The sequence below is a fragment of the Amphiura filiformis genome, unplaced genomic scaffold (assembly GCF_039555335.1).
Source record: "Amphiura filiformis unplaced genomic scaffold, Afil_fr2py scaffold_31, whole genome shotgun sequence".
Classification (NCBI taxonomy): Eukaryota; Metazoa; Echinodermata; class Ophiuroidea; order Amphilepidida; family Amphiuridae; genus Amphiura; species Amphiura filiformis.
In genome coordinates, this window is record NW_027305495.1 from 602,566 (window position 1) to 623,433 (window position 20,868).

Sequence of the window (20,868 nt, forward strand, 5' to 3'; positions counted from 1 at the left end):
TTTTGGGTGTATCTAGGCTGTATCAAAATGATTTGTACCCTTTAGTTTTGGTATTTATTGAAAAGCCCGCTTTTAAATAAACTTTCGAAGAGGATCCTATTTGCGTTTGATATTCATATCAAAGTAAAGAAATTTCAGCTCGAAAATGCGTAACAACAATACATGGAGAGTTGGAGACAAATGAAGGTTTCTTATGAGGAATGCACAAGGCAAATAGCCTCACTTTCAATGGCATAATTCAGTAATCACTGTTGAACATTTATGTTCTGCATGCTAGCCATATAGCTTCAACATAAAAAGTCCAAGTTTTGAGATATTTACTCAAAATATCAAGAGCTATCTCAAGAACCTTGCTTGGTTACTTGCTTATGTCGACTTGTCTAGTCGGACTCCACTGATGGCTCTCCACACAACTCTGTTCTGCATGTAGTTCCTCAAGAACCACTGAACCAATACTAGGCTTATTTATACTCATTTTAATGTGGTCATGAAAATTTACATTTTAAAAATTAAAAAATTAAAAAAAATAAAATTTGAAACTTGTCGTCTGCAAACTGAAATTGTTGCGGTGGGGTATGAGTTCAATATCCGGCATATTCAGAAGTCATCCTATAAGTGTACAAACATATTGGGGTTAAAAGACTGTGTCCTGTGCATTGTAATGTTGAATATCCCAGTGTAAAACGTGTCCTAATACATCCATCAATGGTTGAGTTCATAGTAAGAATGAAATGTTAGAAGGAGACAAATTTGACATACTAAAACATTTATGACATGGTTTATGATGATTGATTGCTCATCATATGATCGGCATTAATAATTCAGAAGACGCCATGTGTATTCCTATCACCACTGGCGAACATACCCCTTTCGCTGTATACATAGTCTTTAGTTTATAACCCTAACTTGACTTATACCAAATTATCAGGTCAGTCCTGGACTAGCCATGGCTTAGATCATCAGTTTGGGATTGACATGGGCCTATTTGACCAAAATCTGCCACTGATCTTATTAAGCATGTTAACATATGGACTAATGCAGAAAGGTAAACTTGCATCCCATCAGAAGTCTATGTCATACCAAGCTCTGGTCTCTTTGGAACCTACCTACCTCAGGCCTAGACTTCAAGATACCAGTTCTTAAGCTAGCTGAAATATATTCCTTAACCCTTACCATGCCTACACTTCAGCTTTTGCTTAGGCTTAAACATGGCCTTTAAGCTTTAGGTCTGGAATCCAGCCTTAGCTTAGGCCTAGACTTCAAAATACCAGTTCTATGTTCGCCTGTATACAAGCTTCAGCTGAAAACTGTTCCTTAACCCTTATACTAAGCCTACACTTCAGCTTTGCCTAGGCCTAAACATGGCCTTTAAGCTTAGGTCTGGGTTCCAGCTTTAGCTTAGGCCTGCACAAGTCCACCGTTTAGGCACATTCTATAGAATCTCACTCTTAAAAATAACATTCTTGTCTATGTACATAACTTATGTTGAACAATCTTTTGAGCTTCCTTCAACAGACTATATAGCATCTGTATTTTTCATCTCTTTGTCCTCACTTTACTAGTGTTTCAACAGACCTCAAAATTGCAAATTAGGAACAGAAGTAGATTTAAAAACTCCACTTCAACAACCCTAATATGCAATAATTTATTCAATTAGTTATCTAAATAGTTGTGAGTCAACTACATCAACGTTCTATCCATTTTACTTAGTCAATGATAATAAGGATTATTACAGGTTTACATCCATCAGTCCTAACATGGAAGAAAGAGATGAGAAGGAACCACAACGACTTCGATCGGCCAAGTTTTAATCTGCTTATCTATTGACGCATGAAAAGAAAAGCTATCAATGGTACTTCCTTTCATGTATGATCCATTTACCGCGATCGATGCTTGGCGAAATCATTACTGGAAAAAGTTTATAACAAACTCATCCACGAACAAACAAACGCTACCCAGAAGTAAGATTATGAAATTTCACTGATGCACTGAACATGTATAGTAGCTTTGTTTTGGGATCTACAGTCAAACTGTTTTCTTGATCGTGTTGTGTAGAAAATGTCCTATAAAACATCGAAAAGGTCATCAAAATCGGCCGTTTTTTTCCTGAGTTTCATCTTTAGCAAATAAGGTAAGATTTTGGTGACTTTTTCGATGAAAAATAGATGTAAAATGTTCTTAAATAATGCACAATGTTCCGGTTGAGTCCGGTACATGAAACCTGTTTAATTTAATAGTTTATATGGGCTTCCAAAATGGAAGAAAAAGATGTAGGCTATCAATGACCGATGATCACGTCACCAGAGAAAATCCTATAGGGTGCTTGCACGGAAGGTCATTAGTTCAAATCATCCTTCAAACACGCTCCTATTTAACGCTGGGTATTGATCAACGTAAATCCTCATGAATAACAATGTGAATTAGATGTCGGTAAAGGAGTGTACAAAGTGAATGCGTTCGTTGTGGTTCCTTCTTATCTCTTTCTTCCATGGTCCTTAAGGTCCGCTACTCCCACAGATTACTAGTCCAAAAATTCACTAGCACTTTTTGACTAGCAAAGTCTTTTTTTTTGGCCTAACAAACCTTAGGACCAGAGAAAAGTCAATCAATCAATCAATCAATCAATCAATCAATCAATCAGTTACATTTACGTCCTAGCACCAATTTCATTACATGTTCCCTATTACAGCTTTTGTTTTTATTAAAGGAGTGAAGTCTTTTTTGGCCTAACAAACCTTAAGACTAGATAAAAGTCAATCAATCAATCAATCAAACAATCAATCAATCAGTTACATTTACGTCCTAGCGCAAATTTCATTACATGTTCCCTATTACAGCTTTTGTTTTTATTAAAGAAGTGAAGTCTTTTTTTGGCCTAACGAACCTTAAGACTAGATAAAAGTCAATCAATCAATCAATCAATCAATCAATCAATCAATCAATCAATCAGTTACATTTACGTCCTAGCGCCAAATTCATTACATGTCCCCCTATTACAGCTCATAACGCTGTTTTTACTAATGGTGATGTGAGGTTTTAGTACTAGTAGAGAAATATATTTCTATTTATACCTGTTGTTCCGTTCTGTAAATCAGTTTAGATACGTTAGAACCGGGCCACTCCGCATCAGCAGTAGGGACAGTAGGCACTCCCGCTGCCTGCATGCCAACACATAATAAAGCAGCCATATTAAATCACATATCATTTTTGCTAGCAAAAACTGAGATTAAACTAGCATTGCTGTAAAGTGGTACTATATACAAATTGTTTTATTCTCATTATTGAAAGAAACTGAACAGTGTGGGCATTGCAAGTCTAACATGAACAGAGTTTAGATCATCAAATGTTTTGATCATTTGTGGTCTGCAGGAATGTAGATTTGAACCCAACATGTAGCTCACTTTGGGATTTAAGTATTTTATACAACATGTCTCTCTCCACCTTGGTATATAAATGGGTAGCTGTATAGGATGGTGTAGTGTAATCCCAACATTTTACAGGTTTCCTCCAGTTGAGCAAGATATGGACACTCTGGGAATGCACTTCCTGATAGTGTAATAACACAAGACTATTAGCTGCAATTCATCAGCGTTTATCTTTAACAAGTTAGAGTTTACCCTGTTTTGTTGGGATTTTCATTTTGAAAACAGTAATGCCATCAATAATTAAAAAAGAACTATTCTGTAGCTCATCTTGTATTTTATTATCAGGTGGTGGCCACTGCCTTATTGTTAAATTTTATATCGTATAGGCCTATGATAAGCATAGTCTACAATTTGACCATATCGTGTGATTCAACATACTGACAAATAATGGATAACTATAAACCAACATAATTCAATAGTGTCGCCCTCTATAGTCAGTAAAATACAAAGGGACGGCTTAATGTTAACCTGGATTTGTCAGTATGAGAAATTAGGCTATTCCAGTTGAAATCCATACACCCCCTATGGAAGACATGATCTTATCCCTCCACACAGGGAGTGTGAATTTCAGATGGGGTTACCAAAATGGGTGATTCCATCTGAAATCTACACCCCCTATGTGTGAGGTTAAGATAATGTCTTCAACAGGGGGTATGTGGAGTTCAACTGGAACAGTCAAAAACAACAACATGATGAAGCATGTCAAGATGTACAACCTAATTCAACCTAATTCTAATAATTAAGTTGAGCTTTAGGTGCTACTCTAGCCAGTCAGCCCAGCTGCCGGACTGCGTTCATTGCGAGCCTTCTATAATAATGCTGCTGCTGCTGCTACTGCCATGATATTGTTTCCATATTCCATTACATAGAGGCAAGGTATTCTTGGTATTTATTTTGTGTCATATGCTATACAACATGATATGAGAAAGATAGAAATCCACCAACTTTTATGTCCCTACAAAGAATACAATAGAGAGAGCTCAGGTCCCTGTCTGGGTTAGCACTACGCATCTTGGTGGAAACACTTTTAAAGATTTTCAGAAAACAGGCACACATGTTTTACCTGAATAGTACATCATGTGACAAATCATGTGACAAGCATTGATGTAGTCAGTTTCCTACATGGCTACTCTATATGATGCAGAGATGTCATTAATTGTTACTACAAATTATCACAATTTTCCTTAAGGATGTCTGCTACTGAGATGGTAATGATGTTGGCGATATCTCAAAATGAATGATGGTAACCAGTGTTCGAATTTAGGAAAAATAAATGGTTGTCCCACGGACAACCAGATTACAATTTCTGGTTGTCCGTCTAAGTTTTTGGTTGTCCATAGGCCTACAAATGTGACTTTTGGCTAGATTTATGGTTGTCCAGTGGACAACCGAATCAGTATTTTTGGTTGTCCGGCGACTTTTTTAGTTGTCCCGGGCAACCGGACAACCAAAATTTCGAACGCTGATGGTAACTATAACTGCACACACATGACACAATATAGAAGTATACCTTGTTAAGTCCATGTAATTCAATGGAATTTTGCGAAAGCCAATGAGGTAGGCGATGCTACATTATATTCTACGAGATGCTACTTTATTGCGTTTTGCAGCCATGATATCTTACAGCGCATATTAAGCAAGCAGACATCTTGACATGCTTTGGGAACTGACGTTGAGGACTTTGAACAACTCATCTGAACTGAAAGGTTACTTTGTTGCAGTTTTTGTTTAAAAGAACCTTTCATTATTGAGTTACTCCCCAATTTAAGGCATGATATAAACAGTCCCCCATGTCTAATTGTAGAAATGCCATATTAAGCCTAGATATTGATGGATTATGCAAACTGACAAATCAGCTTTCCTTCTGTTTTGGAAAATTTAACCAATTTTCAAAACAATACACTTTGACCAAGCAATGTATAAATTTCAATGCATTGAACAAATATACCCAAATAAAGCATTCAGATTTAAATACAAACAGGCGTGATGAAAAGGTTCTTAATTCACTTTCCAAAATACTTTCTTAAGTTTTAGTTTTGATTTTGAGCTGAGAACATGTTTAAACTTATTTTAGCAATTTTAATGGCATTCCAATTCCAAATATGTTCAAAGCTAGCTATCATCAAAAAATTGTCATCAAATCTCATGTTTCAAATATGGCTCCTCAGCAAAAGACAAATCTTCCAATACTTTTCAATTTTTATTTTTCAATGTAAAAGAAAGATACCACAAAGAAATATTTCATCGCATATTCCTTATATCACTTGGTATTTGAAGTGCAAAGTAGCATATTGGTTTAATTTACTTAAAACTACCAAATACTGATTTGTCCGTTTGTCAAACCCACAATGGAAGGTATGAAATTGAAGAAGATGGAGAGGGCATGTTTGATATCCCAGTAGCAGCTGCTCAGTTCCTTACTTCCTAGACTTCAATATCTAGAGATTGAACTTGTGCATGAACATGAGAATAAAACATTTTGTAGTACTCAAGCATATAAATATATACAGAACATGACAAAAAAGAAAAAAAATCAAATAAAGTTAGTGTAATGGCTTGGGGAAGCATGGGTAGTTTCATGAGTGATCAACACTAGATGAGTGATCAATTATCAATAGGCGATCAATAATCAATAATCACCATGTGGTGCATCTGTAAAACTGGATTTTGGAGATTTTGCAAGTCCGTTGTTCTGTATAGCATCTTACTCCAGTCTTCGTAATGGGCACCCTGTTGACAACACACATCAATAAACGGAATAATCAATTAATGGATGATCAATAACTAATAATCAATAGGTAATCAATTACATGTTTTTGATTTTAGTGATTGATATTAATTGATGAAGGTTTTCAGGTTTTTAAACGAAAAAGAACAGAACCAAATTTATAAATTAAAACAAACAACAGAATTAGAGGTAACTTCACTACAAGACAAAATTAGAAATGCTACAAACTAGAAAAATTAGAAAATTACCTATCGAAATGGCTATTCCAGTTGAAATCCATAAACCCCAAGACACCACATTAATCTTCCACATAGGGAGTGTGAATTTCAAATGGGATTACCTGAATTGTGACTCCATTTGAAATCTGCACTCCCTATGTGGAAGATTAAAGTCATGTCTTCCATAGGGGGTGTAAGGATTTCAACTGGAATAGCCCAGAAGAGCCGGGCAGTAGAGTGCCCCTTTTCCGATCTCAAATCTATTTATTTCAGCACATGCTCATCAAACCATACTGATAAATATTATAATCCCATGATCATAATGTGCTTACATATGCTCGTCAAACCATACCAATAACTAATTTAGTACCTGTGGTCGTACCGTGCTCGCACATGCTCGTCAAACCGTACCAATAACTAAATATGATACCCACGGTCATAAATCCAAAGTGCCTTTAATCAGCGCACATCTCTCTCTCTACATCATTACCTCCGATTCGTGTCATCGGTAGTAATTCTCTCGATTACTAACATGAATTATCAGTTAGTTATCGTTGTCAACGTATCATCGTCGGGTGTTTAAGCTTCAGCCAGGCACAAGTGTAAACACTGTCTAAGTGGTTTATCACAACTCCGCTATCATCGCATTACACACAACACGGGAGATGGATTTATTAGTAGCCTGCCTATCATGTTCAATGTAAGCTTCATTAAGCACCTAATTGAGCTCAATTGTTTTAATAGGATAACGAGGTATATCAAAAGATTTTATCTTTTGGGAGTATGATAGCTTAAGCTTGATAGGATAGACTAAACAGTACGGTACGACGTCTTTCCGCCACCGCCGCGCCGCCTCTCAGCCTATCGTAGGTTATTTACCTTTGGTTTACACTTTGCGGTGTCGTACCGTTGATGAAATGACATGGTAAAGCACATTATTTTTACATTGGACCGGTACTGATCAAATGTCAACTTGTTTTTAGATTGACTTAAGCAGGTAATGCAATATAGTAGGAATACTCTTACAATTTGCTTTCAGTTCGGACAGATTGAAGCGAGTAAAAAGGGGTGACACAGGTGCTTGCCCCGAGGGAGTGGGGTGAGAGGAGGGGGCACTGGACTTCTCAGGTTGATTGGGGTGTGTGCACTGTGCAGGGCTAATCTTGCAATGTGTGAGGCTCAACTTGGTAAGTAATTTTGCATGCAAGGGTTTTCGTATTCAGATTGAAAGGGTTTAATACAATAATGGAAATGTGACGTAATAGTAGAAGGTTCTGGAAACTGAATTATTTTGAATATTTTTTTTTTTTAATGTGTGTGTTTATTGTGGCAATATGCCAAAGTCATAGGATCAACCAAGCTAAATCTTTCCATAGTACGAGACTCAACTTGGTAACTAATTTGTATGCGGTTTTTTAAATCACTACTTGAAGTATGATGCAAAAATAAAAGGTTCTGAGGGGGGGAGTCCAGATTTAAGGAGTGAATTCAGTACACAACAATAAGAAATCTTTTCAACCATGTGCCCATGTGCGGGAGGTATGGACCGAGCACCTTAACCAGGAGGGGGAAGGGTATCTTAACTGCAATAACGTGCTTACCAACACCAATGTCAGTGCCCCCTTCTCCTTTCTCATATTTTTTCACAGTATGATGTTAGAATATATATTAGTTTTAACACACAAAGGTCAATTAAGGTTATTCACCCTTCACCTCAATAAGGTTAGAGGTCATTATACTCAAGGTTAAAGGTCATACGCACCAGTGGAAGTTGCATTGAGGGGTAAAAGTAAACTGCATCAGTTGATGCCTGGTTTGCCGTGCTCACTTGAGGGATGGTTGGGACGGCGGTCTGCGCCTATTTAATAACAGATGGAGGAGTACATATCACATTAACGAGAATAACAACAATTCCTTTTAAAAGGGAGTGACGGTGTGAATTTGGAAGCATTGACATACAACAGTGTGTATTAAGGTGTGAAACAAAAAATCTTGGCATCTAGACTTAATAAATAGTATTGAGTGTTAAAAACTGTTAACCCCCTGAGCACTACCTGCCGATCTAACATTGCCTCTGATTGGTCAATTACGTGATATCTTCACTTTAATCACCAATCAAAATGGAGCTTTGCAAATAATTCACCCCAAAGAGTGGTGAAATTATTCTAATAATGTTGCTGATTGGTCCAATTGATAATTAAAACTTCTTTTTGGCCAATCGGCAGGTAGTTCTTATGGGTTTAAGAGTTGACCAAAGATGGCTCTAGTATAAAGTTGTTATCTTAAAGGAATAATACAGTCTTTTAATTTTGACACTCACAGTGCAAGACTGTTAGCGATATTTTGATAGAAAGGGTTAAGTTATGATTTAAGATACCTGACCTTGCCACTGAATTTGATTCGAAAGGGTTTTCTTCTGAAAATATTGGGCTATTCCATTTAAAATCCACACCACCCTTGTGGAAGATTTTAGAAATATCTTGCACATGGGGAGTATAAATTTCAAATGGAATGAACACATTAGGCAGTTCTGTTTGAATTTCATACACCCTCTGAGAGAGATTCATCCTGACTCTTCCACAGAGGGAGAGTACATTTCAAATAGAATTGGATAGTGTGCTAATTCCATATGTAATGCATACTCCCTCTGTGGAAAGTATTTCCAAAATCTTCCACAGGGGTAGTGTGGAATTTAATTGGAATAGCCCATTTGGATATTGCTCACCTTTCTAACTGAACATGATTAATTGATCTTGTGAGATGTTTCATGTAAAAAGCTCCAAGATTTGGTTTAAGTATATGTCAAATGAAATGTTGTGAAAGATTTGTTTTGGCCCCTGAACATTACCAAACTATACAAAACTATACGCAACTTGAGTGTATACATGTTGAGGGGCCAAGTGGACTTACGGTCTTCTTGCGCTCAGGTCTTCAATTGAAATCTAAATGACTGACAAAATCACTGTATATCCCTTTAAGCTGAGTGACAATGTTTACTTAATGACCTTTCACCTTTCCCAGTATGCACCATCCTGCACTCCGAGCATGTTGGGTAACGTTCAAGTAGTTGGGTCAACTTGAATTGTCTGAATTATTGTGCAAAGAGTAACTCAACAGTTTGCTACAAATTTACCTAGTGTTGAGCCAATTTGAACAAAAATTGGTTCACATTTGCGCAGGAATTTAGACTGTTTATATTTGACCCAATACAAACAGTGCAGTACAAACTTGACAGAACCGTTTCTGGCCATCCATAGTGCATAATGATAATGGTTATAGGTCTCAAACACGTCATTTTACATGGATTGCACAAAGGTGTACATCCATATCAAAATAATGCACTTGTTGGCTGCTACATGTGTCTCATTTCACACAATAGCTAGGAATAAATACCAGACTCATCAAGTGGTGGCAGTCACTTCAAATCATCCCAATGTCACATGGTTTACAAATGTTCTCTATACTCCTAAACCATGTGACTTGGACATGATTTAAAATGACTTCCACTTGAGATGAGTCTGGTATTTATTCCAACCTTTTATATGAAATGAGACACATGTAGCAGCCGACACATGCATCGTCTTGATATGGATGTACACAAAGGCCTTCCTTACTTGCCGTAATTGCCAATCAAAGTGTCAAGTGTAAGCCAATTGATCATTATGTCAACTGGATCAAGCTTTTGAGTCCTGAACCATGATCAAAACAATCGCCACACAAAGTCTATGGCATATATCATCATTGGAAAAGGTGTGTGATCCAGTTACATAACCACTTTGCTGGTGAATTGAGACAAATATGGTAGCTCCGTTTTCAAGCCAAGTAATGCCAGTTACCAGGTTGATGTCCTGTGTAGAGCCACTCAATGGACTACTCCAGTTGAAATCCATACACCCCCTGTAGAAGACATGACCTTAATCTTCCATACAGGGAGTGTAAATTTCAAAATGGGTTACCTGAATGGGTGACTCCATTTGAAATCTACACCCCCTGTGTGAAAGATTAAGGTCATGTCTTCCATAGGGGGTGTATGGATTTTAACTGGAACACCTCAATACTATTGACCCTTTGCACGGTCATGTCAAAACAAGGTTCAGCTCACAAAGTGCGTATTTACGTTGCTTGCCCCTTTTATGCGCATGCCTTAATTCCAGCATATGCTTCGTAAAAACATTCTGACGTGTTGCGTTAATGCGAGCATGAAAAGCGCAAAAAGCAAAAGCGCACTTTTGCTCGTGCATTTGCAAGAAGAACCTCGTTTTAGAAAAGTGCAAAAGGTTGTTACCGCTTACTTCATACTCCATGCAATCTTTGAGTGATTAACTTTAGCTGATGAAAGTGTAACTATTTTATGGTGTACCACAGAGGATGATTTAAGGAAGCCCCATCATGCACTGTGAAAGTGTTATCACTAGAGTTTCAACTGCCACTTTACTTTTCAAATCCCATTGAACTCTGTGCAAAAGATGTTGTTTTAAAATTGCCTGTGTGCCATTATTACTTGGTCGATTTCAGATCTAAAGTGATGTATGCATGAAGGATAATTAACACCTTCTGTAGATAACATAAAATGTGAAATCGACCAACTTTTTGAAGGTGTTTTTATTGTAAATATATCTGTCCAAATTCAAATTTAACCATGCACGTGTGTATGCAGTGGGCGGGCAGTGGTGTGAAATCATCCTCTGGGTGTACCAGTTGGGGGAGTGAGTTTTATTCCTGGTAAAGCTAAACATGGGGTGGGTGGGGAGAGGGTCTCGGTACAAATGGCCATATGAAGATGTGCTGCTGAATTGGGCCTCACTTTCAGAAATGGGTACCTTTTCAGCCTTCACCTATAATGATGGCCTCATTGAGCATGAACATTGGTATATAGATGATCTTTTTCTGCACAATTTTCTCCTTTTCATGTCAATGGAAATTACCCCAATTTTCCAAAAATATGTGAACATTTTCAGAAAATCTGTCAAACTTTTAAAAAATTTGGGCATATAAAATGGGTGGTCAGAGTTAGTGGTATAATTAGCATCATCATACAAAAGTCAATCACATGTTCATGTTCGTTCGTAGAGAGTCCATTGGAGTATGAAGTAGGCTTAAGTCTGGATGACAACATTTCATTTTCACACCTGAAAACATGGTAAAGAATAATAAACATTTGCATTCAAAATTGATCTTGGATACCTTTCCATTTGAACAACTTAAACAGCGTTCTTCAGAAGTGACAGCCCAATATTGAATTCTCTTATAGTTTATACATGTATATAGTAAAGAGTTTGAAACTAAAATGATAGAAAATGGTTCAGAGCAAATTTTATGTAAGAAATTTTGACAACATTTTTGAATTTTTTTGTAAAAATGTTCCATTTCCTGAAATCTTCCTCATTAAATAATTTTGCATATAGCTTGGGATTTACATGATGGACTATTCCAGTTGATGAGTTGAACTCCATTATACACCCCTATGGAAGACACAACCTTAGCCTTCCACACAGGGGGTGCAGATTTCAAATGGAGTCACCCATTCAGGTAACACCATTTGAAATTCACACTCCCTATGTTGAAGATTAAGGTCATGTGTTCTGTAGGGCTGTGTATGGATTTCAACTGGAATATCCCAATACAGTACTAAGGGTGGTAGAGGAAACCTGCTTAGCCCTAGCAGAAATGTAGGCAAAGTATCAAATGAAGCAACTTAACAGATAAAAAAATCTTACTGGTCTTGTAATTAGTCAAAAATTATCTTGATTGGTCCAAAACTCTCTTGATTGGTCCATACTTAATTTAAGGGTATGGGTCTTTGCAGCAGACATATTTTTGATGCAGTTTACCTTTTTTTTAGTAGAGGTCCGGATCAAACTGATCTGGATTAGGACAGATTAGCTCATATCTGATCCAGAACCAGATCCGATTTGATCCAGAATAACACACACACAATGGCAGAACTGGTGAGTATGTCTTAACGGTCTTTGTTGACACATGTTGGTATTAAGTTGGTGGTTGGTTGTATGTGTGTCATGTGTCATGTGTAGTAAATTGACACATACTTTCGCTTGTACATTTTGTATGACCTGAAATCTTGTTGGCTAGGAGACTTGTGCAGACGAGCACATATGTACACACCCCACCTTTACACTTACACAATCCACTCCTGTATGAGAATCAGCACACACACACTCCTTAAAGAGGAAGCCCCACCAGAGCAGTTCTTCTGGGGTGAACCAAATCTGCCTGGTTATCAAATTAATCAGTGACAAGGATATTTCTGAATTTGAGTGCTAATTGATACAGTTACATTAAAACATCAAATTCAGAGATAAACTTGTCAGATTCATTTGATAACCAGGCAGGTTTGGTTCACCCCAGAAGAACTGCTCTAGCAGGGCTTCCTCTTTAACACACCCCACATACAAAGTTTATAAGAAAGATGTAACAGAAGCTTATCAGAAAAAAAGAACAATAGAGAAAGAAACTTAAGATTGATGAAGAAAGAGCATCAACTTAAAGAAGCTTAGAATGAGATATTGCTTGTCAAAATCAGCTGTTGCCATGGTAACCAGTAAGTCAAAACTAAATCCTTGGAATTACAAGTGTGGGCGAGATGCCCTGGAATCATATGAACTGATATTCCAACGACTGATCAAAACATTTATAAAATATGACTTTGCAACGAACAAATCATAACATATGCGCATATGCACCGAATGACAAAATGTATCTTATTATATTTAATAAATAACATTGTATGAAAGATAAAAGAATAGATTTAAAGTTACCAGTTTAATCCTTAATGCACAGTAACCTTTAAATGGCAAATGCAATCTATTGAAATGGAATTGGGTCAACAGTAGTAAAATTTTAAAAATGCTTAACAAAAGTTCTTTTTAGAATTATCATCCCCTAGTACAGCACTTTCAGAATATGTTAAAAATAAATAATGCCAATCTTATTACAAATATCAAAGCATTCATTCAGTGTCTATCCTTCATGTTACAAGCGTAAAGTAAAATTAAATATTCATGTCTTGTGAAAAACCTACCCTCATGTCTATGGATTTGTTGTGCAAAGCAAACCCATTTGTGCAACACATCCCCATAAAGTAACCCCCACCCCCAGGCCAGACCTCCATATGAAACAAACTGTTAGCTAACCTTTACTTATACAATAGTTGTCCTCTCATAAAAACCCTTTTCTTATAACTGTGCAACACTTCAGGCCATACCAAGTAGGCCTCCACACTTGATAACACTGTCAGTGCATCCTCCATTTGATCCATCAGTTTTCAGTCTCCGAGATCTCTGCAAGGGTTTTTCTCATTTATGCTTTGTCTAGTTTTCTCACTAATTTAGAGGCCAACTTTTTACAAAAGAAGATGTCAACGAAGTGAATTTGAAGCCCCAATTTTACTCAAAAAGCTTTTATAGACTGTGAGAGTAATAATAAAGCCTGCACAATAGTGAGTTGGCTCGCTACCCTCAGTTCATTTCCTTGTAACTCCCATGATATTGTTTTTAAGTGTTTGACTAAAAACCTGATGCTACTTTTCATTTACTACAACCTCAATTTCCCAGAAGCAAAGTTCACTGCTCAACATACAATGAACTTAAAACATAACTCGGTATATTTTAGGTACAAAAACTCATCCTCAAGTAAAAAGCTCGCACCACACCAGCAGCGAATCTCTGAACTGTGCCATGTATATGAGACTATTTAGTCTCCTAATAAATTTGCCACACACAACTGATGGGGGCATCTAACATGATACAAACGCTACTTCTTCAAGTCCGTCCAGCACACACAACAAGCCTGCCGTAATGCAATAGATACGTTATTACAGTCAATTTACACTATTTCCAACGGAAGCCTTCTCCCTCTCAAATAGCCAAACAGACAACTTCAAACTCCGTACTAAGCATCAATTTCAATCTCGTCACGTTAAATAAATACCAAGTATCCATTTCTAATTTGTTGCATTTGATTTTCTGATGAGATTTCAGACATTGCAATCTCTACGACAAAGTTCCTTAACCCCCAATACGCTTCTACACAAAGAATGAACTTTGGATGTGTTTGGTACAAAAAATCATACACAAAAACTTAAGGTCAAAATTTGAGCTTCGCTTGTTTAATAGGGTTCATTGCGCTATGACTGCGTATGAGATTGTGGCTCGTAGTGATAAGAGCTGATTTTGCGTAATCGATGATGACATTCATGACGCAGACAATGATTAGTCTGAAACGACTTCAATTTGAAGTGATTTCAGATGGACTATTGATAATATTTTTGCCGTAGAGGATATTACTTTTATTGCAGCAATTGAACACATAATTTCTTGTGCCTTTACATAATCAGATATTGAGATGATCATTGGAGAAATCATCGGTAGAATGTCGCAAGTCTTACATGAGATAAGAATCTATCTCCGTCAAAAACAGATCATAATCTAGGATGAAAATAATATGACTGAGATGGGGAAACTATCACAAAATATGATTGCCAGTCCTAGACAGATAACAGCTACCTTTCAGCCAAAGAAGATGAGAAAAAAAATTAATTACATGATTATTACAACACCTAAATCATGTTTTATTAATTTTTTTTACGAGATAAGAGAAACTATCACAAAACATATTGCAAGTTAACAAAAGTAGTTTTTTAAACTTTCTACGGAAATTAATGAAGGAAAATTTTCATTTACTTTGCAAATATTTTCGGCAACAAATCTGTTACCATCCTCAGGCAGTACATGAGATAAGTCTACCTACCAAATCAGATCACCAGAGAAATTTGTCAAATTATAACATAATACGATAATGCCTAAATCATAAATATCAATTTCAAAAGCGCACATTAGTATCCTCAAGTAATTTAAATATACAAATTCCGCACATACCTATGACAAATATAATATTAAATAACTGAATGTGTCAATTTGATCACAACCGTAATCGAGTGACAAGGGTTCAATCTCCGCTGACTCCTGTTTTTTTTTCTCTCTCAATTTATTATAACTCAGTTTGCATGGTCTTCATAAAGTCATTCAATCTGAATGGTTAACCCTTTCCACGCTGGGTGTCGACTGCAGACCACAAATTTCTTTTCTTTCTTTTTTTTTTTTTTTTGAAAATTCAACAATTTCAGAATTGTACATTATCATCACCATATTTGGAATCAGCATGAAAAATGCATTAAAATGAGTACAAACAAGCCTAGTATTGGTTCAGTGGTTCTTAAGATAACTCTTGATATCTAAACAAATATGAAGACTCTTTATCCACGCAGAGCAGTTACACAGTAAGAATCAATTTGTCCGATTGAAAATTTGATGGCGAGTACAATCCAGATTCATCTCATTTTTCTCCATTATTTTTCTTTAGTTTTACCAGTCACAAATGAATGCACTTGTCATGAAATTATTTTGCAAATAATAAATAACACCATGCAATAAGGTATTTCCCTGCCTATAAGGGGGGAATTCCCTTCTCAAAATTTCAGAGATTGGATATTGAATTTACCTGCCTATAAGCTCCTATAATAAGGGACATTCCCTACTCACAAGGGAATTTCAGAACAAAGGGAAATTCCCTACAGATAAATTTCAGCAGGGAAATCCCCATAATCCACAAAAGAGACCACTTGAAATGTATACATTAGAGAATACCATACTTTAAGGTTATTACATAACATATTACACATAATCTTTCCTTTCTAGAAATCTTTTATTTTAAAATGTCACAATTTTACTTTGTTTCCTCTACAAATGTCACTTAGCCTCGTAATATCCTTTCTTATTTCAAATCTCGGTTCTAAATCTCATATATTTTATTGTGCTGCAAGATTAGACATTCCCAAGAATGCCCAGAAAAAGATATCTAACACTTCCCACAATGCATTTCTTCCATTTCAATTTTCTCTACTAATTTGCTATCCAGTGCAACTTGGGTCGATAGTGATAAAAAGTACCTCAATGAACAGAGCACATCCAGATCTTGCAAAATATGTTTATTTCTTGACTATCGACCCAAGCTTTAAGCCAGTCTATGCTCAACATGAAAACAAAGCAAACCTGTACAAAATAGGCCTAGATTGCTATTTGCTGAATAAGGTGATGCATCATGTTGCAAAGGATTCTGGGAAGAGTATGATATCTTCTTTGAAGAACAGCCACCTGGGTATATTTTGATCTCAATACTTATTACAGGTGAGGTTATGTACCACTTAAATGCAATATTCCAGTTTCCTGTGAGGATTTCCTGCAATTTATGGGACTCCGCACAAGAGCACTGGAACCAGATGAAACCGCATCGATGCGATCTCACAGGATGCACAACAAACATCAAAAAATGATTTTTCATTTTGCTTGTGTGAATTAGTTTAAAAGTTTCAAATAATTAAACATCAAAGAAATTACAAGGAGAGTAATTATGTAATGCTGTGCAACTTATTTCCTCCAAACTCCCTCTAATCATCACCATATTTGGAATCAGCATGAAAAATGCATTAAAATGAGTACAAACAAGCCTAGTAATAGTATTGGTTCAGTGGTTCTTGAGATATATCTTGATATTTTAAGAAAATATCTCATATTACAAAAATTACATAATACATGGTACCAGGCAACTTATACCTTGCAAAGCTCTCTCTAATCAGCCAAAAAATATTGCAGTTTTGAATAGGTATATTGATCATAAAACAAACATGTTAAGAATTTATACTGAATTATACTGATTGCTCAAACAAACTCTGCACGTAACAATAATTGTACTCGCCCAATGTCATGTGCAACAATTGTCGAAAATAATTACAAAAATATTCTTGGAATAATATAAACGCCCAACAAGATGTGAAATCAGGTCCAGTCAAGCTGAATGAAGTGAATTATGAAGTTGCAAATCATTGTAATTACGTTGGAAAACAATTATTTTTGAATTTAATGAAGAAGTAATCTACAAGTTTATTTAGCTTGTCTAAATAGAACCAATTTAGGGACAATTAAAATTTGGCTGAAAATATGCTCCCTGAAGTAAACTGTTTTTAAAAACTTGGTGAATATTTCTATTATCATATTGAAAAGTTTGGTTGCCCTTGGTTTTATCCAATTATGTAAAACAGGCTGCATAGTGTATAGTACTGTACATACTTCTTAAATGTTTTTTTTTTTAATTTAGTGAGTGGATGTGCAGGTGCGAAAATAACAATACACAAAACATTACTTTAAACTTACATAAATTTCATGAAATGAACAACTTTTAACAATTTCCTAACATCCCAAAATCGCGAAAAATTATGAACTCAAAAACAACTGCATATACAGTCATTTTCATGAGTGTTTCCTTTTCGAAAATCGAGGTTTGGTCTCAAATTTAACAACACACAGATATTTAAAATTTGTTACACAAATAACATTGCTAAGTCATGAATTTTGCGAAAATACCAACACACACAAAGATTGCCATTGTTGGAAATCGTAAAAAATGTGTACACAAAAAAATAATAGCCATGTCTATGTATACTTATAAGGTCAGTGACCCAGTTCTTACAGAATTATGACAACTGTTTGAATTGTATATCACAATGAAACTTAATCAATTTAAACTATTAAAAGAAAAATTAATGAAATAAAAAAATGAGAATGACCTGATATGAAGCGGTATTTTCAGATGAAAAAGAATTTTTGATTGAGTTTGTTGAACCAATGTGTATTGTGGAAAAGTATTGTGGTTTCTTAAATAGCAGTTGAATACAATAGAAAGGTTCAATAAATCGTGAATCAAAGGAAAAAATATTGTATAATTGATCACAAGCACAATGAGGTCGAAATTCTTTTATTTAAAAAAATCAAGGTTCTAGAAATAGCAGATGTGATAGGGTGTTTTTTTCTTTTTCGGCAAAAGAGCAAGCAAAAGCATTTAGCTGGAGTTTTTAAGGCACTCAAGTTATCACTGGCAACACTAAGAACATACTAAGGTTCCAAGCAAAAAATAAATAAATTTAAACACCACTTTGGCATTTGATGTTTTAACTTTTTATGTTTTGCTTCAACTTATTCAATTTAAGACAAAATGTCATTGAAATGTTTTATGCCTTTTATATACCCAAGCATTTAGGCCCCAAATGTTTACGAAAACATTTTTGTATTCTAGGTTGCGCTCACAAGTTTTCAGACACAGAATCTGAACAAAATTTGTGGACACAGCGTTGTTTTGAACAGTCCCCCGCCAATAAATGTTGTATACAAGTTAATAACACTACTGATGCTACCACCGTAAAACAAAGCATCCAACTGCAATAACTAAAGCAGATACCGCCTTTTTACTAGGGAGGACAGGCAGAGCATGGAAGAGCGGTGCAGCCAGGCGATGGAATATGATGTTATATTCATAGTGCATATGTAAGGTATTGGATATCATATTGATAATGCTTCTACCTTTGCTTTGCGTTAGGTCAGTTACCACACAGGGACCAAATTTAATAAAGGAAAAGGCTTGGGAAAATTGCCGACTTACAATGAGATGCTACCGCCCAAAAAGCTGCTGGATTCGGAAATGTGATTCCGTCACCGAATCGACTCGTATCGTCAACAAAAATGAACGGATAATTGCTTGTGTAAGCTGCATATTTATGCACTGCATATGTTTTATTAAAAAAACACGCAAAAAAAGCTATAATTTTCCTTTTTTGGGTATAAATATTACGATATTTGGCAAAAAATCATTTACGGCAGCTATTTTTTAAAGCTAAAAAGTCATGCAACATGAAGGTTTTTCCTTTCCGTTGCACAGACAACCCCATTATCAGTTATTGCTATCATCCTGACAACCAACATCAATAAGTAAAAAGCGTCCGTTCTAAGGATCTTTTAAAAACCTGGTGCTAAATATTTGAACATTTAGCCCAGATTTCACCGAGTATTTGATCAGATTTGATGCGTTCGGGGTCCGTGCGGGATGCGAGTGACCTTTCGTGACACCCGCGTTGAAATCTCAAATCAGATACAATCCTTTCCACATTTGCATTGTATTTGTTTTTCACGATGTACTGCTGCTCTCTAGGGCTACGCCAACATTTGACACAGAGAGCGACTGCGACACAAAAGCCCACATGGCACTCGCAAAAAAAATGTTACGTGTTGAACCCGCTCTTAAACTATTCTCAACGATTCTAACACTACGCTCCAATGTTTGTCTAACTAAGGCAGTCTAGATTTCAAACAACATTGAGCAAAGACTCTGAGATAAGACGACGTTGCAATGCTACCAGGAAAAAACAGGAGGTATTTATACCGAGTGAATACGTGTTGTTGCGTTTGGTTGGAGGGGATACATTATCATAAATCTGCCCTCGTGAGTAACAACACGATATCTGCTGTGCTAATTACCGACTTATACCGTCCTTTGCTTTGGAAGCAGACTTAATCGTATATATGCCTCGATGTAAAAATATAGCATCTGCTATGTTGTTTACTAGTAGATACACCATTTTGATTTAACGCTCTCCATGCAGGTGTCGACTGCAGACGACAAGTTCAAAATTTTCTATAAAATTCAAAAATTTTGGAATTGTAAATTGTCATGACCATATTTGGAATTGGCATGCAAAATGCATTAAAATGAGTACAAACAAGCCTAGTATTGGTTCAGTGGCTCTTAAGGTAGCTCTTGATATTTTGAGAAAATTTCTGAAAACTTGGATTTTTTATGTTGAAGCCTATGGCTAGCATGCAAAGCATTAATGCACACACACATAGTGATTATCCACCTGTCTTCCAAGTAACAAGGCAGTATACTGTTTTCTAATTTAGTTGTACATACTGACTTTTACCTGTGAGGGCATAAAAATTGGGCTATTCTGTTTAAAATCCACACACACCCTGTGAAGATTTCACTAAGTCTAAATTCCAGTTGTACCTTATGCTCAATCCAGCTGGACAATTTTTTGCTAGTTTTTTGTTAAATTCCAGTTTAAAATTGCTGAATTAAAAAAATCCAGTTGAATTTTGCACACTTTCACCTAAAATTAGACAATTTCGTATGGAATTCCACATTTTTTTGCACCTTTCCCACTTTTTATTGATGAATATAGCTGCATCTGGAATGATTTAAATGGTTAATTTGGTTGGAGTAGTTTTATGTTAAATTTCAGTTGAAAATTGTTGAAATTTTAATATTCAGTTGAATATTGCACACAATCTCACTTAAAATTAGACAACTTTTTTTGCAATTTCAAAATTTTCTGCACATTGTCCACTTTGTATTGATGAAAATGGTTGTATCTGGAATAAGAATTACGGTTAAATTTGGTTAGAATAGTATTATATTAAAATTTTAGCTGAAAATTACGCAATTTTGCCTAATATTAGACAATTTTGTCAGGAATCCCAAAATCATCTGCATCTTTTCCATATTTTATTGTTGAAAATGGTTGCATCAGAAATAATTCAAATGGTTGAATTGTTACAATTTCAAAATCTGCCAAAGGGGTGAGGTTTTTAAATGG

At 35.9% G+C, this 20,868-nt stretch overlaps 1 protein-coding gene across 17 annotated transcripts in view; it reads right to left on the reverse strand.

The window, feature by feature from the left end:
* The window catches only part of LOC140143876 (muscleblind-like protein 1), a 485,567-nt gene that overhangs the window by 53,851 nt on the left and 410,848 nt on the right, over positions 1–20,868 (reverse strand). For 13 of the 17 annotated variants that reach the window (XM_072165702.1, XM_072165703.1, XM_072165692.1 and 10 more), the window contains 3 exons: positions 8,134–8,229; positions 6,066–6,155; positions 3,072–3,158 (listed from right to left, as the gene is read on the reverse strand). The exons of 1 other annotated variant lie outside the window; for it this stretch is intronic. In XM_072165702.1, coding sequence (XP_072021803.1) covers positions 3,072–3,158; positions 6,066–6,155; positions 8,134–8,229 — 273 coding nt within the window. The remainder of the gene's footprint in view (positions 1–3,071; positions 3,159–6,065; positions 6,156–8,133; positions 8,230–20,868) is intronic. 3 more of the 17 variants (XM_072165696.1, XM_072165695.1, XM_072165698.1) reach the window with 3 other exon arrangements.